The sequence below is a fragment of the Tyto alba genome, unplaced genomic scaffold (genome assembly GCF_018691265.1).
Source record: "Tyto alba isolate M040663 unplaced genomic scaffold, T.alba_DEE_v4.0 Super-Scaffold_1000006, whole genome shotgun sequence".
NCBI classification, from domain to species: Eukaryota; Metazoa; Chordata; class Aves; order Strigiformes; family Tytonidae; genus Tyto; species Tyto alba.
Genome location: NW_024881272.1, coordinates 31582708 through 31606195, shown reverse-complemented (window position 1 = coordinate 31606195; position 23488 = coordinate 31582708). Strand labels below are relative to the sequence as shown.

At 38.5% G+C, this 23488-nt stretch overlaps 1 protein-coding gene across 9 annotated transcripts in view; it reads right to left on the bottom strand.

Annotated features, from left to right (window-relative positions):
* Positions 1–23488, bottom strand: part of FGGY (FGGY carbohydrate kinase domain containing) — a 325810-nt gene that overhangs the window by 21613 nt on the left and 280709 nt on the right. For 8 of the 9 annotated variants that reach the window (XM_033008779.2, XM_033008783.2, XM_042807464.1 and 5 more), the window contains 5 exons: positions 21120–21181; positions 15940–16087; positions 14179–14253; positions 10410–10530; positions 7021–7115 (listed from right to left, as the gene is read on the bottom strand). In XM_033008779.2, coding sequence (XP_032864670.1) covers positions 7021–7115; positions 10410–10530; positions 14179–14253; positions 15940–16087; positions 21120–21181 — 501 coding nt within the window. Of the gene's footprint in view, positions 1–7020; positions 7116–10409; positions 10531–14178; positions 14254–15939; positions 16088–21119; positions 21182–23488 lie in introns of those variants that run through there. The other variant, XM_042807486.1, reaches the window with a different exon arrangement.

The window sequence follows — 23488 nt, the reverse complement described above, 5'->3', positions numbered from 1 at the left end:
TCAATTAGGCAAAGATGTATTTCAGTGTCAAAACACCAAGGAAAAAGGTAAAGGGATAGAGTTCTTTTCTTGCCAAGTCACTGCTTTGAGTCCAGGCCTGGGTAGCTGCAAATACACTCCACAGACAACAAACATCTTAGCTGCTTATGTGGAAAACCGTTTGGTTCTCAGCAAGCAGTAGAGTCCACATCATGAACTATCCATGACATCCCTTGATAACTCTGCTGCAAGTCATAAGTGAGAGAACAACAAATGAATGGACTGTGAAGATTCAGCTCTTTTCATCATTAGAATACTGTCTCTAACAGTAGATATATAAGCTATGCACTGATATTTAACGTAATTTTTTTTATGGTACACATGTCCTGTCAATTGAGACTGATCATACACAATCCAGGAAGGAATTTAAAAAAAAAAAAAAAAAAAAAAAAAATCACTTAAATGAAGAGGCCATACCCAGCCAATACACTACTTGGAAAACCAAGAGCTGTCAGCTAGCCTTGCCCAAGGATGGTCTCCACTAAACCTTGGGCTCAAAATCTACATGTACAAATTTGGAGCTTTTGAAGAAAAGGAAGGCAAGATCACAGCACCTTAACATACTCCTTGCGTACAGCATGGTGCCTCAGAACAGCCATCTCCTTCCTCTGCCTTTCCAAAATCCTCTGAATAAGGGAACAGGATTAAAAAAAACCCCATCCTAACACAGCAGGAAGGCCTTTACTAAAAGGTGCATTACTTGGGTAAGGCAAGCCAACGAAATGATTAATTTGCTGCTCTCCTTCAATATTATGTTTACACAAGTTGATTATAGCACTTAATTACTAATTCACCCTGCTCAAAAACAAGAGCGCTTTAAATTTTTAATGAGATGAGGGAAGGCAACATTCCCTAACTCAACAGGGAGAAGTAATTTTATTTCCTCTTTTGATTTCCCAAGTTATTACCATTTCTAAGGAAAAAACTATCCCCTCCCTGATCTTTCACTCAGTTCTTGCTTTTGAAAATATGGAAATCAACAAGACGCTTGTATTAATTTCAATCCACGACCTGACAGGTAATGCTTTGGAAGAGGAATAGAGGATCAGATCATCAACTGAAGTACGTCCATTGAAATAAGTGGAACAAAATTACACCAGAGGCTTCCTGATCCAGAAATGGAAATAGCTTAATCCCCTCCAGTTCTGTCAGCAGAAATGTTGACTATGTCCCAGTACTATTTATGGGTGTCCTTATGAAATGTTGTCTATTCACAATTGCCAGTTGGTCCATTACCAAGGTTGTGGACTATCTGTTGCACTAAAGAACTTCTTTACATTCATGATAGCGTGCAACATTTTGATTGTAAGAGTCAAATACAGTGCATATCGCATTTACTTCCTGGCTGTTCTTTATAAAACTTGTGTTATCTGTGGGTTTTGTTATTTGATTTTATCCTCTATGCTATACCACCCAACAACTTCCTCAGACAACTGAGAGGCGTCATCCATTAAATTAAGCATAACCAAGCAGTGCACAAACAAAACTCTTCTGAGTTCCTTTAGTACAGAGCTGTAAGTGAATCATCTCCCCTGTGCCATCGTAACTTCAAACCCCTCTCTGCAATATATCTCCCTCATAGTTATGGACTCTATGCCTGCTATCTTGAAGGTGAGCCAAGTGATCATGATCCACATAGCTTCTAGGGCTGCTTCCAGGGATGCAAATTGTACCTAAGGGGTACTTCACTTGCTCAGCTGCTACTGCTACTAAATAATTCAGCTAAGCCACATTAGGTAATTACCTAACACCTCCTTCTATAGAATCCAGATAATTTTTATATACCTCCAATCTGCTTTATAAAAGCAGTGAAAAAGCTTTCCCCTATCTTTCTGCAGGATATACCACCAACTCGCACAACAACCAAAACTAACAAAGAAAAGCCTACACCTCACTTAAAAGTCAGTTTTATACACGAAAAATCCTGTAGTCATGTAGACTCTAATTTCTAGCTCAATGTTTTACGCCAAAAACGATTACAGAAAGCTGATTACAGAAAGTTATCAGTAAAATGTATTATAGTAAATCATACGAAGTTTTTTCTCTTCCATATCGGCCAGCAACAGTGACCCACATTAAGATAGCAAATCCAAAATAAATCTGGTAATCGGGTTTCATACAGGTAATTTTATTAATTGCTTTAATATGCAATTAAGGAATAGTTAGTGGGCTGCACGATTTTATAAGGCAATAATCCTGTTCCCTGGTGTACAGCTTTGTCCCAAAGAGCAGGCTATCCAAAAAAAAGAGCTGGATGACTGCCAAATCAAACAGCACCTTCTTCCCATTTTCAATTACATACAAGTGAGGCAGAGTAACGAGGATATTCTGGAAACTTTGACATTTATTTATTGAACATTTTTACTGAGAAGGAATTGCTGGCTTGCTAAACCGGAAACTATATTTTTACTACAGAAACAATCACATAGAAAACCAGGATCCTGCTGCTCAGCATGAAAGAAATGGCTAGAACCAATAAATTGACCCATCTAAGCCAGCAGTGTTATTTCATTCAATGCAGCACATATTTCAAAAATCAAAAAAACAAAAATACAGTGTATATTTCAAAAATCCATGTCACACTATTTTACACAGCACTGTCTTCTGTCACCCAGTCAGGCTGTGTTACAGCTCACAGGCACAACAATCAAGACACAACAAAACCACCAAAAGAAAAAGGGTATAGCATTTGTAGGGGCAAATTAAAAGATGACCCAAATTGCAAGAAGAAATTCAGAAGATTTTCTCCCCTTTCCTTAGATTCTAGAGACTAAATAACCGTAAGGTGAAATGGGGAAGAACCCACTATACTGCATGGTCTTCTTTCTTTTTGGGTAGTCCAATTGTTTTAATTCAGTTTTACCACAGAGGAATAAAATGCAGGGAGAGTAAATGAAGAGGAAAATAGAGAACTCAACATTCTTTGAAGCAACAACATATGGTGACCAGGCATGAGAGATGGCGGTTATAAATCTTTCCTTGATAGTATTACCTAAAGATGAAATTGCAGCTTCAAGGGGCTTGAGCTTTTAAAACCACACCAGAATCTAGCAAATTAACCTGCATGGCTACAGATTTTGCAATAACCTTCATTTCCAATGCTTCTTTGTAAAGGCTCAGCATATTGAGAATTTTGGTACTAATATAAATGTGGTCAATAGAAAGCATGAAAACCTTTACTCCACACATCACTCAAAATATGAACAAGAAGATAGGCAAATTAAGAATTAGAACAAAATGCTGCATCCTGCAAATACTCACTGCTGTAATACAGAAAGGGAAAAAGAGACAAGAGGTATGTTGATGCTTGTTTCTTTGTGAGAAGAAACTTATTTAGGGATACCAGAGGTTAGAGGAAAAGCTCTTTAGTGTTCCACCCACTATGACCAACTGCCCAAGAAAGCGGAGGGTGAGAATCCTGTTGTCTCACGTCCACTTCTGACTGGGTTCATCACACAGCCATACGTAGGTAAGCAAGCTGCCTGTCCTTGGAAAAACCATCCTCCAACGTCTCTCTGAAGCAGGTACTTCTCCATTTCCAAATGCCAATGATGGAATGCCACGGGACTAAGCATGAGGGTAGGGCAGCAGTATGAAATTAACAGCAACCACCACAGTCACATACTTTACCCCTAAGGAAATACCAGCCAATTCTAATGCTTTTCCTAACCGTTAAGCTAAATAAAGCCTAACTCTAATTACTATATAAGGTTACCATAGAGTTGGGTCTTCCCTAGATGACTCATCTTTTCTTTCCTGTATTGAAAAGTGTTGTCCTGGTAGATTTTGAGGATCTTGTCCGTGTGCCCAGCTTTTCTGAGCGAAGGGCAGACTGCTGGAGCAGTGGCTCGGACTTGGCTGTCCTATGCCCCAAACCCCTACACTGACAGAATGAATGCACAAGCAAGTCACTTCTGACACATACTGCACGTTACGTCCCCAGTGCATCAGCTTTAGCCTGCAGACACAGGAGCAGCCCTGCTCCGCAGGCTCACCAGCTCCCCCAAGCATCACTCAGGGTGCACACAGTACCCAGCACACACGCACACGCTTCCACACGAGATTCCCTGGCAGGAGCCTGGCAGCACTGCTGCTATTGCTTATCACTAGGGGGTTTTACTGTCTGTGCAGATGCCAGTCCTTTTGTCAGCAGAGAGTGTTAAAGCCAGACTAAGATTATCAGAAGTGATTTTGAGGGTCCCTGGGTTTGGGTGCTATTTCCCAGCTGTCCTAAGGATGCTTGAGTTCTAGAAAATGGAGAACAGCCAACCCATAAAAACCAGATAGCTTTTAAGCGTTTTGATTTTGACATTGAGTGGAAATATCCAAAACTCATTCTGAGAAATGTGACCAGTCACTGGGACAAATACAGTAAAAATTCCCCTTCAAACAACCATAGACATAAAGAAAGAGGTCATTGCTAAAAACCCCACAATTTTCTCCTTTACTATTAGACTGAGCAAACAAAGAACTTTGGAAAGCAAAATAATTAAGCATAAACCATCTATGAGAGGACAGGTAATTACCTCTATTATTTTCAAAGACTACAGCGGTGCTGAATGCTTGCAGCAGCACCTCTAAGAAAGGTTTGTTTTGGATGATGTGTTAGAAAAATAAATGTAAGAGAAGGCTGTTGAACTGCAATGCTAGATATGCATTTACACCTCCCCACCCCCAAAATAGACAGTTATTCAGTTTCATGGGTTTTGATCCCATGTAGCTGAATTCTTTTTAAAATAAATTTACATAATCTAACATATATGCTGCATGGTACAATTGATACTGCCATAGGTGGCACCTTTGTAACGACAATTTGCTGAACATACACTAAGCCAAAACACTTAGCGGGTGGTTTGCTTCACACTGCAGTGATGTTGTGGCATCCTGGATAGGATTCAGGGCCTCACCTGGCTCCCAGTGATCACCACAGGCAATATGGTGGAAAGAAACCTACTACAAATACCCAGTGGGATGTATAATAGCAGTAGTTTCCAAACTACTTTCCCCTTTTCTGTTTCAGAGCTATCCCAGGGAAGCCCATGGGCTTGACCTGTAACTCAGTGAAACAAAAGGAAACTCTCCCGCTGATTAGCAAAACCTTTGGAGCCAGACCTTACACAAACAGCTGCTGAAGGACTGGAAAAGGCAGCGACTGCGTTTGGGAAACCAGACTCCTTACGCGGCGCTGAGGCACTGGACTGCGATTCGTGTTTATTCTTTTTATGTACTGGTGTTAACTTACCTGATTCAAGCAGAAATGGGAAGGGAGCACAAGGAGTCATGAAACCCAGCTCCCGAGAGTCACAGTTAAGCCCTTAGGAGAAGTTTACTCCAGGAAGACCCACAGAACCTGCACTGCGCTTAGGACAAGCCCAAAAACCATCCTCATAACTAAAGAGGCAGGTACCTCCTGACGTACCATAACAGTGAAAGAGCAATCACTTTTAAAATTAAAAAGTCTGTTACATGGCTGGTTCGAAGGGTCTAGTTTCATTGAAAAGATTTCTGAAGGAGTGTGCTATGCAGACTGACATATATGTACGCATGTATAAAATATGCATACCTGTTCTGACATTATTGGATATGCTTCTGAAATATTTTTATATATAAGGGCAGGATTAAAAACTAAACGTAAATGAATACACCAAAGTTATATAAAAACACATCACAAAAAATTTCACAACATTAGATTTTTCTAATAATTATGAAGGCAGACTTAATAAAATCAGTTTTGAGATGTCCAAGTATTGTACAGTAGTGGAAAACATCTTAAATTTGGAACAAAATATCTGTGTACTTGAAGGCAGAAGATTAACAGAAGAGTAAGAATTAAATATGAAGTTCTGTCACCAAAAGCTGCTACTGAATTTACATTTATCAAAAGAAGTTCTTAGAAGCACTAGAATTATTAAATACAGATACATATATTGTACTATATATTTGTTGCAATGGGATTAATTTTAATGGAAAAATTCTTATGAAAGAAGACTGCTCTTCCTGCTAACCTACACAGCACTGTAGAATATTCACATTTGGAAATTTGACATTTGGAAAAATGCCAAACATGGCCCAGTTCCTCAGCTTATGTTGATCTGTTTACTGATTCCAGTGGAACCGCATCAATTTAATAAGGTTGAGAAGCTGACCTCCCTATTCAGAAAATACATTCAGATAAGATTTTGTGCAAAATTTAATCTACAAATATCTGTGCCTGTTATAAAGAAAAGTGTATCTAGGGACCCTCCTGATAAATAATTTTGTCCAATTGGATGCAGTGTACTGTTTAATGTCCTTGTGTAGCATGAGAAGAGGACATGCCCTATGCCAGTGGAGTTGCCAGATGGGAAAACAGATAGGATTTGGGGCTTTCAGACCCTCCTCTGGGTTTCTGTATACTACTGTTGTTCATATAAATGCAGCTAAGTCATGCTTTGGCTAATCCACTGAACGTATGAGTCTTACTGCTACTTTTAAAACTGTTAATGGATTGAAATAACATGAATAAACATGAAGTTCCAGCCTCAATATTAACTCTGCATTCACTGTGGGCAAGACAAGAGGTATAGGTGTGTCATTTTTTACTGCATAAATAGTGCTATGTTGTTTCTTATATTTAACATTCTTCCATATGAAGGAAGGAAAGTAGGACAAATATAACTGAGATGAAAAAGTGACCTTCTTGCAGGATCAGAGCCTTGCCAAATTCCCTTTTCCGTCTGTAAAATTACATGGCCTAACTTCATAGACAGTAGCTTCTACCTGCATGTTCCTACAGTTAAAAGACAAATGAATCTTCAGTACACCTAAATAACATATGGAGTTAAAAAGAGGGTGGAGAGAAAGCGATGCTGGCTCTTGTCCGGCTGTGCAGAAAGTACAAACCTTTCCACTTGAATTAAAGTCTGTGCATGGTGCCAAATGTCAAAGTGTAAAACGCATTACAACTGAAAAAAAAAAAAACCAAAACCAGGTACTGCATACCTGTATAGATGCAAAATCCCCAGAAGCACAAGCTCCAAGAATAGCAGCACCCACCAAAACAGACTCCACTTCTTTGGACAGGACAACAGGCTTGCCTATACAAGAAAAAGCCATGCCTCTGTTAGGAAGAATATAGCAGCACTGCACTAGCGGCACAACAAATAATTAAAGCAAAAAGGAATAAAAAAGGACTTGAAAACCATGTTCACAACTCTATTCAGAGCTACTGTCTACTGTAGATTACTGTAAATCTCTGCTCTGTGGTTCCACGTTCCAAGAAAAATGCAGACTTTAAATACAATAATTTCAGCAAAATACTAATGCAGAACATAAAGCACACAAAGAACAAACCCCCAGACCTTTGACACTGGCTATTTGTCTCAAAGGGCTTGGTATAAACCTGTTACTCACACCCTCCAAACCCACATGCCTATTAAAAGTTGACCTCCAGGGGAAAACAGGGTGGTATCCTTTTTGTTTCTTTTGCAACGAACAAAAAAAAAAAAGATTGTTTGTGTTTGTTTTTAAGTATATAGCCAACAAAGCCAGTCTGGTTTTGCTGGAAGACATGAAAATATGACTAGTAAACTTTCACAAGCTATGTATGAAATAATAAGAGAAAACTTGTCTTCCAAATTGTGCAAGATACTAGAAAACAAGATTAAAACACTGGAAAAACAAACAAACAAACAAAACCCCAATATATATTCTGAGGTAGAATTTAAAATTATTGTTTCATCACCCATGGGTACTATAATGAACATGCTTTCCCTCAGTTCACACAAAGTTTTCTAAGACCTGCACTACTAGTGTAAAAACAGCAGGAAAAATACTAATAAACAAGTAAGAGCCAGCCTGCTTTCCGAGTTCTCCTTAAAAATCTAAAACAACAGCATAACTCTAAATACTTTTCTAGCTGCACTTTAGATGCTTATCCTCACTAAGCCAAAAAATATAATATTCCTACAGTATTTGGCATGTGTCTAGATTTCCATTACTGAGATAATTTCATTCAATGATGATGCAAACACAGCGGTGGGAGGAGGGCTTCCTTCTGTGAATAGTCTTAATGATATTATGCCCCAAAAAATGCTGCTCCTGAGAGCCAACTGTACGATTAGAAGGCACTGCAATTTGGAGGAAGACCTAAAGTGAGCCATGAACAGCTCCTACAGAAGGAGAGGCAAATACACACTCTTCAAAATGAGAAATAAAATTATTAATATAAGAAACAATTATTGATACAAAGCAAATTCACCTTGCACCCCAGGCATACAGTTACATTATGTTAACTTTGTACTGTTCCACCAGGGTAAAGCTCCTTACAACCATTTTCCAGTGAGTGACATAAAGGTGCCACAGTGGTCTTTACGCTTATTTCTTCCTACAGTTAGCACAGGCAGAGCGATGGGGAAAGAAAGTGGCTATGGTGAGACCTTACTGTTTGATTGCTGGCGTGACTACTAACAGCAGTCAGTACTATAACCGGTGTAATTACAGTATCCAATAAATTTATCTGACCAAACAAATCCACCTTAAAAACATTAGCGTAGGATCAGCCACCTGAGCATTCCTCCGGTTCAGACGGACCACAGCTCAGGACTTGGGTCAACTTGGAACAGAAAATCTAAAACTCAAGCTTAGGGCTACACGGCTGTTTGCCAGGCGTTGAAGCAGTAAGCAATTTTCAGCGTCCTCTAAAATTTACTGCACATTTCCCGCATCATCAGAATGAATACAGAATTCTTACCAGGCAAACAAAAAGATCAAGATACTTTTTAAGTGGCCTGCGAAATTATCTATTGGATGTCTGCATGGCTGAGTCATGGGCATTTGCAGCTAACAATAATATATTCAGATTTTTTTCTTTTCGGGAAAGAATGGGGGATTGATCCTGGAATGCCAGTTATTTTATCTGATAGGCTCTAATGAGTTCAACATAACCAAGAGCATTTCAGTTAGATGAACTCTGACATCCCTTGTCAGTCACTGATTTTACAAATGGGGGAGAACTCCAGACTGCAAAAAGGCCTTTTTGTACTGAATTGTACTTGGCCATTAGTTACAGTCAAAGAACTTCTGATTACATTTTAATCAGAATACCTTTTCACAGATCTTTTATTTTACACATCATGAACCAGCATCCCAACTCTACACGTAGCTGAAATTCACCTAAAACATTTGAGTTATATAAGGAAAGGCATGGACTTGACAATATAATTTTTTACAAACAGAAAGTGTCACTTTGACTACAATGTATTTAGTGAATTTTAAGGTCAATAGGCATGATGCTTTTTGCTTCTCCATTTCTCTTTTCAACTCAGGTAAGTACATAAAGCATATTTTCATCTTCTCTCCTGCATCAAGGTTATAAGTGTGTTTGATGTTAGGGCAAGTCAGCTCTCCAGACCAAATGCCCCAAATGTGAGCCTTAAACTTTATTCATGACAGCTCAACTGGTCTTAATTTGAAATATACCCAAAACACACATCATTCAAAGTTTCTCTGAAGTCCTTTACACTAAAATTTGTTATTTTTTCCACATTTTTTAAAGTATATTCAACTGACTCACAGGTGTGCTAAGATGTCCAACACACACAGGCTTAAGGGAGACCAAAAACACCATGCAAGCCTGAGACCTCCTCTTGTAATGAACCACACACCCAGGACCTTCCACCCATCAGGAGTTCTACAAAACCAAACGCAACACCGTGCAGGATCAAGGACCCAGAAATTGTCCCCTAAACCGTAGTAATGATACAGACATGGAAGCAGTTCAGAAAAGAATTGTTCTGTGTAGTGGATACAACACCCAGCATGAGCAGGAAGTGTCAGAAATGCAACAGAATTCAAACAGGATGAAGCTAATACAGGTTTTAGTAAAATATATCTTATGCAAACCATGCTCACAAAATGTAGTGGGCATTATCTTCATCTAACACTTTTTAATCTGACTGAATGGAACAAATTCCATGGAACATTTCAAATAATTTTTAAAAATCTGATAGTGAGAAACATCTCTGACATGTAACTTATACATACTGGTTTTAAAAATTCCATATGAAGTTTTTATATTTATGCTATTGCACTTTCTTAAAAAACCTGTAAGTCTAAGATCCGCAGATTGGAAGTGATGCTGGAAGTTTCTCCTGAAGTCTGTTTTCTAGCAATACAAAGTATGAAGCTTTGTCATCACTGCATATCTGTTACTCAAATGTCTTTAAATTTCAGGAAATTCAATCTTGCAGGAAGTAACATTTCATTACACACTTTTCGGCCAACCAGCCAAACACAGGTCTATATAAAGATTTATTTTTTCAAAGACAAAGTATTGAGCCACCTAAAATAAAGTAGTTTACACTCCTTTCCCTGCACTTCCTCTAACTTACCGGTAATATCAGCATGCATCTGCACAAAGAGAGGGTTCTTGCTCAGCCCACCACACAGAAACAGCGTGTTGATATGGTGCCCTGCAGTCTGCATACTTTCCAAAATATGTCTTGTTCCTAACTTCAGAAAGGGGGGGAAAAAAAACAACAAACAGATGAGCACAGGAGAGCAGCCATGGGAACAGATCTTAAAGCACAATTTGCTAAAAAGAATGATGCTAACTGCCCCTACCAGTAACCTGGGGGCTGGGAACAGACCTGCTGGGGTAAGGCCTCTGCTTAGCTTCCAGCCAGTAACAGCCATTGTAATTAAGAACCAGAAAAATCAAACATATGGCACAAAGAATTGGGAAGTACATGGGCACAGCATATTGCAGTAAACATCCTGGGGATGGCTGAAGAAATGCAAACGTACCAGTACACAGCAACACAGGGAAACGGGGCTTACAGGGAAGTACTGACAAGGGTGAAGTCAGGGATTATGAGAAGACACAGAAACGGGCACCAGGAAAATCTGACGGCAGCAATAAGCAGCTGTTTGTGGCCAAGTGCACCAGGGTACGGCAAACATTTCCAGATCCAGAACTAAAACCTGCATGGCAAAGACATCCCCACCAAAAACTTCCATGTATTTTGCATACCAGCATCTGAAAACCACTCTCAGTAAAGAGATTTCAATTCTGAAGCCAAATAGCAAAACAGAACAAAAAGAGGAGCAAATAAAAAACTCTGTTTTTCTGTCTTTTCAGCAAAAAGGAAAACCTGAAGAATTTTGTATCGGCTTAACTATTTCTCTTGGCCTTTGCCCTGTGCAAAATAAAATGTTCCCTTTCATGCCTGGATTATTTGAAACATCTAAAATGTAGGCATATTTTGAAACTTTTCATTTACAGTCTCCATTCTGAGAAACTCAAATTAGAACAGCTCAGTGTTCCGCTCCGTGAATGATGAAAGCAAATGCTTTGCCATTTAAAAAAAAAAATCATTTCTCTTTTTGTTTGCTGTGCTTGCCTCCAAGTACTCACTGAAGTCAACCTTCTCCCTTTCCTCTTGCAAGAATATTTTCCATTTCTTTGACAAACTATTTGTCCAAAAATAATTCCCAGCTCTTTATAAAACTTTGGAAGTTAATTTTGAAGCTTGGACTTGACAAAATGCCAAATTCAAGCCAAAATTTTGCCCAAGATGACTCTTTGTAGGTAGATTCCCCTCAAAACACAGTCTGGTCAAAATTTCACAAGCTGTTGTTTAAGTTTTCTTTATGCGATGCGACAAGTTCATTACAAGGTCTGCAGCCTGCAATAAACCCCTCTTCAAGTAAAAGCTACTGAAAATTGAAGCTAACAGAGGTTCATCAGACTGGAGACATTCACTGTGACTGACTGGCACCACTCTGGACAGGCCTTCAAATATATTTTGGTTTTTCAGGCAAGCAGTTACGAGGAACTTTAGCAGCCGCAACACCAGCTGACTAAATCCATCACTTCCCTATTGACACAGAAGGCTAATTTCCAAATCACACAGCCACAATTTTAATTATGGAAAAATAAACTGCTCTAAAAAGAGTCTGTCTCCTCAGAACGGGCTTGACGGCCACAATTATATCTCTGATCATGTTCTCATCCGTCTAACTGTTGCATCGCATTTTGCAATGAATAGTTAAAAGGATATTCTCTTTCACTACTTCTGAAATTCAAATTTATTAACAACTTCTCTCACAACATACACACGTCAAAGACCCTGAGAAAGAACATGCTGTGAAAATTATTTTGTGTTTACCTGCCTGGAAAATTGTATTCACATAGCAATTTAAATTAAAGCCAGACTTATTTCACTGGGGGGTGGGGGGAACTAATTTAATCCTGGATTGGAGAAAAATGCAAATTGAGAGGCTTCAAATGCAAATTTTCTATAAAAAGAAAAAAGCGTCTCCTGGTGAAAAGAAAACTAGAGATTAACATTCTGTGGGCAGGCCTACACTTTTTACAAGATTTTTACTTAGGTTTAAAGTCTATCTTGCACCCACTGAAGGCAGCTAATGGTACAGGATCGGGGCTGTCCTGAACGAGAACTATTTCCTTCAACAGAAGTGAAGTTAAAATTGGGAGTGATGGAGTACGGGAGGAAAATTGTATTTCCTAGTTATCACATTAGCAGTTAGCAATTATATCAAGTTACGAACAAGTTTTCTCTGTCTACTTTTTAGTTACTGTTTCAATAGCATTTTAAGAATTTCCATTACCTTGCAAGGAAAACTAACTACAGTATGGCCTTTTTATATTAAACCTCTCAGCGCAATTAGCTATCAAAAAGACATGCAGATGCTGAATTTAGTGTTCAACACAGTATTTGCATTTTACAATAAAATTTGAGTTGTGTCATATAATGAGATAATAGGTGACTTTCCCAGGATTTCCAGCAGAGAACGTTTCCACTTCGTTAGCACGATATAATAAGGGAGCACCTGTTCGATACTGGAAAGTTTCTTTCAGGGGGCAGTATCAGTCGCTGGCATTGTCTAAAATCTCCTAAACATTCTTATTTAAATAGTGGGATTATACCGAAGCATCAGGTATAATCAAGCTACATTCATCTTAAAAAGGATCAAAACGCACAACAATGAATTCCAGGCTGGGGTTAAGTTCTCGTTATTTGCTGAACAGGGAGGGTTAACACATAAGATGTACAATTCACATTAAATTTACAGCAGCCGCCCACCCTCTATATCCCAGATGGCTGACCCAGCCTAGCAAAGTTGTTGTTTAACCAGTACAGGAGTTTGGAAGTTTTCCAACTGAACAGAGTTTTGTCAGGAAAATTCCCCAATTCATCAAACTGTTAATGTTTTGCAAAAACACCTAAAGTTCAACAAACTTATTTAAAAAAAAAAAAAAAAAAAAATCACAAAAAGGATGTCAAAGGAATGCTGATTTCAGGCACCAAATGCCTGGGGATAGCACAGCCCATTGAAAATACCCTGCACCAGGGTTTCAAAACAACTTCTTTGACTCAGGTTTTCACTTCAAAATAGAACTTCTTGTGAATTCAAAATCCTCGGTTCAAGAGAAAATTAGGGCAGAAATTAAAGTATTCCAATAAAAGTACCCATCTCTGCACGTTCGCAAACGAGGACATTTCATCCAGACAGTCGCCCTGTCTGCTTGTACAGAAACACAGCCACAGGCTGGAGCTGCTACGTACGAAGCAGCTGCTGGCCTTGCAGCGGGGACACCGGGGGAGGAATGAGATCTAGTCTGTTCGCTCTGTAGCGTTACAAACTGATCACAGACCCACTCCGACTCGCCGTGGCACGGAGTTCTGACTCATCTAACAGGCAAGCAGGGGAAATCCATGGATTTAGGAGCAATCTGAAGCTGAGGCATTTTAGGGGAGCGCAAGTTCCTTCATACAGTTGCCAAAGCTTTTTTTTTTTCCCCATTCTCTCAGCTTCCTCTGGACGGCCCATGATGTTAACACTGCTCCATATCGTATCAGCCTCTTTCCTCACATCTGCACTAGAGGCAAAAGCGCCATTTACAGAGCTGCCATAAGGAGAAAACTTTTTAGGGGAACATTTTCTCTGCAGTCTGTCGGTTATCCTACAGTAGGGAGTAGTCACCAGTGTGGGTAAACAATATCTTGCTCCTTTAAGAAGTCCATTAAGTGAATTCATCTATTATTAGAAATCTGTTTAGCAGAAGGGAACGATCAGTCTGCCACAGAACATAAGACAATTCATTTATTCTTTTATGCACTTAGAATGGCTTACAGCAATGGCTTGAATCGTGGCCAAGTAGATAAGGGCAAGTTCATCCAGACCCCGAGACAATGTTAGTCCAACAACCTGTGCAAAGATCAAAAAGAAAATGTACAAATCCAGCCAAAGTAAAACTATTATTTTCTATGGTTTCTTGTTGTAACAAGTTTTAAGTGCTAATTCTAAGCCTTACTTTTGTGAGCTGTACACATAATCTTATGTTAAACATGTTATTCCTGATCTGGAGAAGAACTACATAAATCGTTCTTGCCCTTGCAAAGAAATAAAGAACAAACAGCATATTGTATGGATCAGAGATAGATTAACTCTGACAGTTTTATATTATGACTCAGATATTGCTCGTGAATGTATTTAATGTAATAATATGAAAATGCTATTACATAAAAATAACTTTTTAAAAGCATTTCTCCCCCTCCCTTCCAAGCACCCTAACACTGAAACACAATTAATAAATAAAGACTATATCTTAACCTCCTTTACTCTGATATAAATCAATACTGCACTGTAGTTACTCTGGATTAATATCAGCATAGGCGAGACCTGAATGCAGCCATAATTGTGGCAGAAAAAAAATGTGTTGCTTTTACCAGTATTTGCATAAAGCCATCATACAAAGGAAATTCTGATTCTGCTGCAGCATATAATTCTTTCATAAAATAATACAGGCATTATTAGGACCCAAAAATATAGAAGCCATCTATTTTTTTTTTCTAGTATTTCCCTTGTTCACAGTTTAAAACGTGTTTCAGTACCTACGCCTACCCTTTCCTATCTCAACTCTAAATACAGCAGATTTTGGTGCTGGTGTAGTTTGAGATGCGCACTTCAAGGACAGTATGCCATCTTGAAGTACATTTTTGCATTAATCACGAGGTATTTTGATATCATCAAATTATATCCTAATGATATTTTTCGTTCAAGTTCTGCACAATAACACCCTGGCTTGTGACCCAGCCAATCTACCACCGTGCAAGTTCAGTGAAAAGAAACATCCAAACATTTAAAGATGGGCTGAAAATCTCCCCAGCAAAGGTTCTCTGGCGAGCTTCCAAACGCTGCTCTTTCTGGTCCCGGATTGCAATGCTCTGAAAATTTCTTTGTGTGGGACACAGTATTTCAATCCCTTTAAGTTCCAAAAGTAGCCATTTTAAAACCACAAGCCAGAATCAGATCAGGTTTACCTTTGAACAAAGATGTATGAAGCACCATGGTTGCGTATTTCCAATCATGAAAGCATCTATGCCCATTTTTAACAATAAGCAAAGGAGCTTTTCAGTTTCTGTTGAGATTTACTACCTGACAACTCTAATACAGCACGTTTACTGAACATTTATCTGTTTAAGTCAAGCAATTTCTCCTCAGAATATTTCATTCCTTTCCCAGATAGGCATACTCAAATTCGTGTTGAAATTCGTTGCAATAGATATGCAAAATTTGGTAGACAGGTGAGTTAACAACAGCAAGTGCTCCTAATCATGAACTGTGATTCCTAGGAAAGATACCAGGAGACATACAACACTCCTCACATTCTCAGAAAATAAATGTGGCTGTAGGAACATCTGAACTATTATGATCTCTGGTTTTCTACTGAAACATTAGCACACTTTGAAATGCAGCAAGAAACCCAAATCCTATGGGATAGTTTAAATAGCTGAGGAGGAGTACACTCAAAATTGAAAAAAAAAACTTCCAAGATTTTTTTTTTTTTTTTACCCTGTATTGACCTTTTTGCAAAGAGAGGCTGTTTCTTACCATGCCCTTTAGTGTCAGATCTGTTAAGGGAGATCTGTTACCATGGAAATCTGGCCAAACATGTAAATCAACAGTGAGGAAACCCACAGGCAAAGATTTCTTAATCAGATCCAGGTGACTGTTCAAGTATGTATATATACTGTGAGCACTAGAAGAAAAACAAGTTGGAAAAAGAGTGGGGGAGGTTATTCATCAAACATAAAACATTTGTACTACCATCTAGTGCAGAAACCCCATTAAAGAATGGCAAATCCCAAATCTAAAACAAAGGGGGAGAAAGGCAAACCCAAGTGCTTGACAAGCCCATGGCACTGCAGAGTGCGGGCAGTGGGGGTGTCTACCCCGTCAACAGGCCATCTGAAATTCTCAGTTTCACAGGATGAAGGAGATAATGGCAGTTTGTGATCTTGACTCCTACGGTTCCCTAGACGAGCCAGAGCTGTGTGGTATTTTGGGGGCTGATGATGCTGGTCTCTAGCAGAGAGGTGCTGACACTGTGAAAGAGAAACTTAGAGAAAAGCAAGCAGAGAGAGAGGAATAAGGAAGATTCCAGACAGAAATGAAAATCAAATTCCTTTACAAATGTTCAAAGATTTGTTTGATTAATCAACAGCACTAGACTTACAGCTTTCCTTTTTTAAACCATAATTATTTCAGGATGTGTTATGATTAAAATCCAGCACTAAGGGTGGAGGAGAGAAAGCAAGTGGCTGCTATTTTAGGGAGGAGCAGAACATGGGCCTAAATATGATTGTATCTAAGATCAGATACTACACCCAACTCCACAGTATCCCACAGACTTTTTCCTGGACCAAGAGTAATCTTAAGACTGATGGTGAATTCTTCAGTGCTTTGGCTCGCAATGACTCTAAGTGACATTCCATTTAAAAAATGTTGCAATTATGCTCGGAATATTTTTTCAAACGCTCATACTATCATAAACAGATTCATATATATTTTTCAACTCCTTGGAAATTTCCAAGTGGGGCATTTAATTCTAGACATGTGGGTCAATAATAGCATCTAACCCTAATTACAATTGATTAGTCATTGTCTCATCCACTGTAGACCCAAACAGTGATATTCATTTAGCCTCTACATGTATATTCAATCACACACTAATGAGATCCCTAAGGGAATTTGGCATATGCTTTACTAGTTTGACTTCTGACCTGCTAGCAGCTGTATATTTATACTTTGCATTCAACCATTCAGCTGCATGTTTTTTCAATTATACCTTACCATGTGTACGCTATCAGAGGATATCATTCAAAATGAAGTACACTTGGAAGACATTAAAGTAACTAATTCACATCATTATTCACGTACTTTAAAATGTACTTTATGTGTCTTCCTGGACCTGAATTATGATAATTTTGAGGTCACAATCATTTTTTCCCCTCTTGTTGTAAAAGTGGCCCTGTTTTCTACATCCCTAAAGACTGCACTATAAGCAGTACATGCTAAGGACAAAGTCATTTTATTTCCAGTTTAAATCATGGCTTGACTCTCAGGAAGGAGAGGAAAGGAAAGGAAAGCTTCACTCAACCACAGACCTACCAGACATCCCTGCTTCTATCTGATCTCCATCCTGGTTGATTACTCTTACAAGGATTAGCCATTCGTGCAGCTCTGACAGAACACAAGGACTGGACAAAAGAGGCTGAAGTTCAGCCAGATGTGCTTAAGAATTGTGCTTGGAATTGTACTTTTTTTTCACACATTTTATTTTTTTTTTTTTTTTCTAAAAATAGATATGGGTTCAAGGCACTACATTTGGACTGAGTGACTGGCAAAATCCTTCAAAACACCTGCCAGTTCCAGTTTCTACCGTGTTTGTGTTATATGTAGTATTACACCATCAGCTCTCTGGAGCTTCTTCTATTCAGCACTATGAGAAGGTATTAGTAGCAGCTGGATCTGACTTGCAGACTTGAGCACAAGCTACTGCTATTAAAAAGGACCTATGTTGAAAGTGGAGAAAAAGAAATCAATGCAAGTTTGCCTGGGGTTATGTTCATATAAGGGACATAACTTCAGAAAGCAACAAGAGGTAGATATTTAATTTGTTAAGGAATCCTGGAAGATGCCAGCAGGTATCTTTCAGGAAAGATCTAAAAATTTTAGATTTCTAAACCTAAAAAAGGGGCCTCTAAAACATCTAGAGGTACAGAAAACTGCCAAATATGATTACTATGTTCTGCTTGCAAGATCCCAGAATTGCTGATAGAAAAAGCGTATGTCACTTCACCACTTTTTTTCAAGAGCCATGTCTTTAGATGAGGAAATGGCATTGAGAAGTGAAGGAAGGGAAATTCTGTCCTAAAACAGGAAGCATCAAGGGGCATATATTTGCTGTCAAACAGTTCGAAACTGTGATTCTAGGAAACAGGAGTATTTAAACTTTAAAGCATAAATTATCATATTATTTCTTTTTTAAATTTCCTAGTCTAGCCTACCTATACTGGATTTTACCCTATCAGTGATGGCTAGAGTTCAGACCTAGACAATATATACACTGAAGACCAAATGTTTTATCTACAAAGAAATTTCTGCAAGTCACTCAAATGCATGAAAAAAACCCAAGTTTTGCTGCTCACAGAGTATGCCAATTAATTAGACTGAATGCTAAATTTACAGCTGTCCAGATGATCCTCATGTAATTCAACCCTCTCCGCTTCCAGTAAAAGAAGGAAAAAAGAGAACATAGGAATATAGCTGGGAGGGTTGCACAAGACTGGTCTTCAGCTCAAGTGGTCAGCGGGAGCTGGTTTCTGGCAAGTCTGTCTAAGCCGCTCGCGCCCTAACAAGTTACCACAAATTACTGAAACAGTGATAACTGCAGCTTGCAAACTCTTGCTCCTGGTACAGGCAAAGGAACAGAAGTCTGCACAGTGAAGCTTCTGAGATCAGCTGCTCAGCAGGCAGGTCGCCATTGCCAAACCTACTTATGAGCAGTGTTGGAGAAAGGAAAAACAGGTTTAGGGTGGTAAAAGTAGGTGATAGGCAGCAGCAAGTAAGAGGCATGGATTTGTGACCTCAGACGTTATTTTTTAATGATCCAGGCATGCATGTGATCTTTGTCACTACAAAACCAGCTTAACTCTTCATAGTGTTGCACCTTGCATGGGAAGTAAAGGTAATATGCAATTGCACACGTAACTATGGAATTCTCATTTTGTTTTCTTTCGATGGTCATTTGCAATGGCTGAACAGATATAAATTCCTACACCAACACAGAGAACATACTGAACATAATAAACCAGATTCTCTGAAATATTCTGCTGAGATTTCCAGGAAGAGTTTATCATCATCACCAACAGTCCCCCAAAACAAGACACTATGTTATTATTAAGAATATGACTTAATGTAAGTAAACACATAATCCAAAATTTGGGCCAACACTGTTCTCTAAAAAAATGCCTCACACTGGTATAGTTACTGCTACTAGTCTTTACAATAAGACTGGAGCTTGTGTAGAAAGAAATGAAGAAACAAGGAGAAAAATTCAGTTCAAATTGCAAAGTTCCTTATTTTTGTTTGTTCAAATTAAATTATTTAAAGTTCATGAATATTTGAGAAGGACAGGGAGAAAGAAGATAGGGGGGAATTAATAAGATACTTGTTTACTAAATTTATAGCTATCCAAACATTTCATTAGGAGAGTAATATCTGGAAAGCATTATCAAAACACCATTGAGCAAATTAACTTTATAAAATATTATCATCCTTTTTATACAATGTAATAAACCCTTTTATCAGTGCCATCCTCAACAGTTTCACTAACTGCAGGAGACTCAAATTGCATGACATGGAGTTCTATTCCTGATACTCTGTATTTAGTGTCCTATTCACATCACAATCCAAGCTTTTGGCACAGTGAAATTAGTTGTGGTCAGTCAGTTTAGTATCAGATCCAGTATAGACAAGCAGGCTACTCTATACTGATTTTCCAACACAAAAACATGGTTTATCCTGGCACTACAGACTAAACTAATTGTTTGTCTTATGCTTGTGCTTCATATGGGGGCACTGGAAGCCAAAATTTTAGAAAAAAAAACCCAGATCAATCCTTATTCCAAACATACACAGATGCATTTATTTCCTGATTTCCTTTTTTTAAAGCACAACAAAGAGAATTCTAGGAAGCATGAATCTATTTCATATTGAATGAAGTCCAATATATTTCTGGGAATCCTGGTCAAGTTCTTAACAAACAAGTACGGCATTGGGCACTACAAAGCCTGGCAGGGTCATCCAGAGAAACCAGGTAGCTTTATGCCCCCAGGGAGGGCTGAAAATAACTGTACAACTGCATGTGCTTAATACATCTCTCAGGACTAACCCTTGCCTTCTAGACCAGAGTAACAAAATGAAAATAAAATGCCAAGTTTGCTGGTTTTTTTCCTTTAATCTAAGGAGGAAAGAGAAATTAAAAGAGAATCAATTTTTCATCCAATGTGCCTAACTGTTCAACTAAGATCTCTCTGGGAGTGACATGAACCATCTTAAAAGGAATCCAAGCCAGAATAGCTTGAGAAAGTCCAGATCTGGCAGAAGTGTCTGGACTGTCTTCATCTACTTCTAAAGCAGACCCAACTAAAATTCCACATCGCACACAGCCTCCTGCTCAAGGAAACTTGGAGTTACCTCCAATTCACTCCTACATCTTAAGTTTTGTCTGAAAATTCATCCTGGGTTTCTCTGCTCTATTTCTGCTGCCATGCAGGAATTTTTAATACAGTGGCTATACCCTTTCCTTTAGATGACTGTTCCAAAAATATTGAATAATATATTCCTAATTAGGCTATATCTTATCCTTAGAACTTAATAGTGTCACCTACAAATTAAGACACATCATTAGCCCAAGGAATAAAGGTCTGCTGAACAGGGCTGATGCCATGGTATCAAGAAATACACTGGGCTGAATTTAAAAGAAGTTGAAAAGCAGAAAGTTAATATCACCACTTGGATACACCAAAGGTATGTGAGGGGAGTTTAAAGCTTTCATCTTTGATCAATCACTTGGCAAGTCTTCGTAAATACTTCCAACCCACTATCAGACTGTTAATTCCCCTGTTTCAGAATAAGGATACAGCAATGCAATTCTGCACTGCTGGGAATAGAGTGTATCATCAATTTGTAAGGCAGGTAAGTGATAAAGGAATAAGAACAGTGACCTGGCTGCAGCTTTTGACTGTAATTCCGGGAAGGCGACATGGCCTCGGACCACGTGATCTATCTGAAAAAGAGGAAAGTAACATTTTTGGGATGATTACATCTTAAAAATTTGGTCCTGGAAAAGGGTAATGCAGTGTCATAACTTTAAAAAGACAAGAGAGCTTCTAAATTACTCATGAGGTGTTAAGTCCTAGTCCTAGTGAAGCCAATGGCAAAGCTCCCACTGACATTACTGGATTCAGGATTTGGCTTAAAAACAGTAAGAAAAAACAACCAATGCTGCACCAAAAATAGGCAAAATGCTAAGCATGCAACTCTCAGTCAGAAGAGCAAGCTGAAAGGATGACTTTTTTCCTGTCCAGCGCTACCTGAGAGCATGTCCTCTACTCTCTCCCATTCTCTTGCATGCATACTCTCATTGGAATTCTACCAGAAACATCTTCTTGGCCCAAATCCCTACATCTTCCTGTATCACACTGTTATAATAAAACACCAGGTGTGTTATCATCCTGATAGATGCTCCATATGTTCATTGCAGGAAACAAAATGTATACCCTGAAAAGCAATTATTGCTATAAAAAAGATCAATATAGGGTCTGTCTTATACTAAATTTATAAATCATCTTGTCCTTTCACTCCAGAGTGGCTACCATTATTCACAAAACAAAGTATCAAGTAGAATAACATGGGCTTTTAAGACAATAATTCAGCAGGTTTTGTGGTCTTTTGATAATATACCATCAAATGTGACAGTAAAAGCTAAGGAGGCAAAACTAGAACTACTCAAGGGCACTGAGTATATTTGGCAATACCTACTGGCAGCAAACCACATTGGGTATTTAATTTTTAACAGCATGAGTCTAGTCCTTAACCAGTGCAGCAAAACATATAATGAAGCATACACATCTGAACATAGCAATAAAAATAATGTATGCCCATTCTTTCCGAGATTTGCATCAAAGACAAAACTCAAACATGTGCATGCATTAGAAACAAAGCTCAGGCCTGAATTTTGCAATCTTGCATAATCTCTTTAGAACATAGAAGCAGCTCATAAATTCAGAAAGAAATCTATAAAAAAAAAAAAAATCACATATATGTGTGTGCTCTGAAAACACTTTACACAAAAATGTGTTATTTAAATCACACAGATATTTAAATGCCCTTAATTCAAGACACGGCCACATGAGGGTTGCATCTAGAAACCCTCTTCTGCTATTCTTTATTTTACAGGCTGTAATAATGTCATGCCATCCTTTGTCTCTGTTGTGCAGTATCTTTCTTCCTATAAATTTTGAAAATCCAGTGCAAGAGCCTGTCTAATACACAAACAAACAAACTTTTTCAAAATAAGCAGAGTTCTTAATTCTTCATTTGGTCTCTATCTGAACCAGTTTTCAAAATCCAACAGACGTTTTTTGCAGCTGTATCAATAAAAAAATTAATTAGAGATTTTTAAAGGGAAGTGTATCAGTTTTAAGAAGTTCAACAGACTGTACAAATTTCATTAAAAGAATTCACCTTTGGGCATAGATCAAGCAAGGAAAAGAATCCCCAAAACATGTCCATTTTTTTTGTTTCCAGAAAGCTTTAAGTATGAGAAAGCAGGATCTTAAAAAGACTACAGCTTTAACATTACAAAGATAATGAACGCAACCTATCCTCCACACCGTGCACATACACTGTTTCCTCCTCTGGCTCCCGATGTGTTTTCTGTACATACCACCTCAAGAAAACCACATGAGATATTCTAAGAATGTTTTAATAAGACAGCTTCCCTAATATACCCACCAGGACTTAGAGATTACTTTTGCTATGGGTCCTAACAAGACCATACATTTTTCCCAGCAATTTCTTTAATGACTCATGAATGTCTTGTTCTCTGGTACTAGAATGGAAAGGATTTTTTAAAATCACCTTTCTGAAATGCCCTAACTGTCATGGTACATTTTAGGTCTGGAACCACCCTGAGCCAGCCAAGGAAAAACACTGACTTGCCGTATCCTCTCTAGAGCTTAGTTAACTGTCTTTATGTGCTTTGGATTAAGCACATAGAGACTTCTCTCAAAAGTTCTCTTACAAAGAAGCACACAAGATTTGCCATTTTTCTTTTAAAGTGGTGGTGTTAGGAGCAGTAATTTAATTTTTAGTTCTGGTTATAGCTGTTACTTATAAAATGGGACGCTTTGGTTCTAGCCCCGTCTTGACCTGAAAAATTTAAAGCACACACATCCCAGGTGCTGTGAGAGTGCTTTAGGGACAGGTTGGAGATGGGATGGGAAGCGGAAGGCTGCAGGAGAGGAAGAGGGATGACTCTCCCACTGAAACCGTGACACTGTACAGAGAGGAATGTCAGATTCACGTGGCC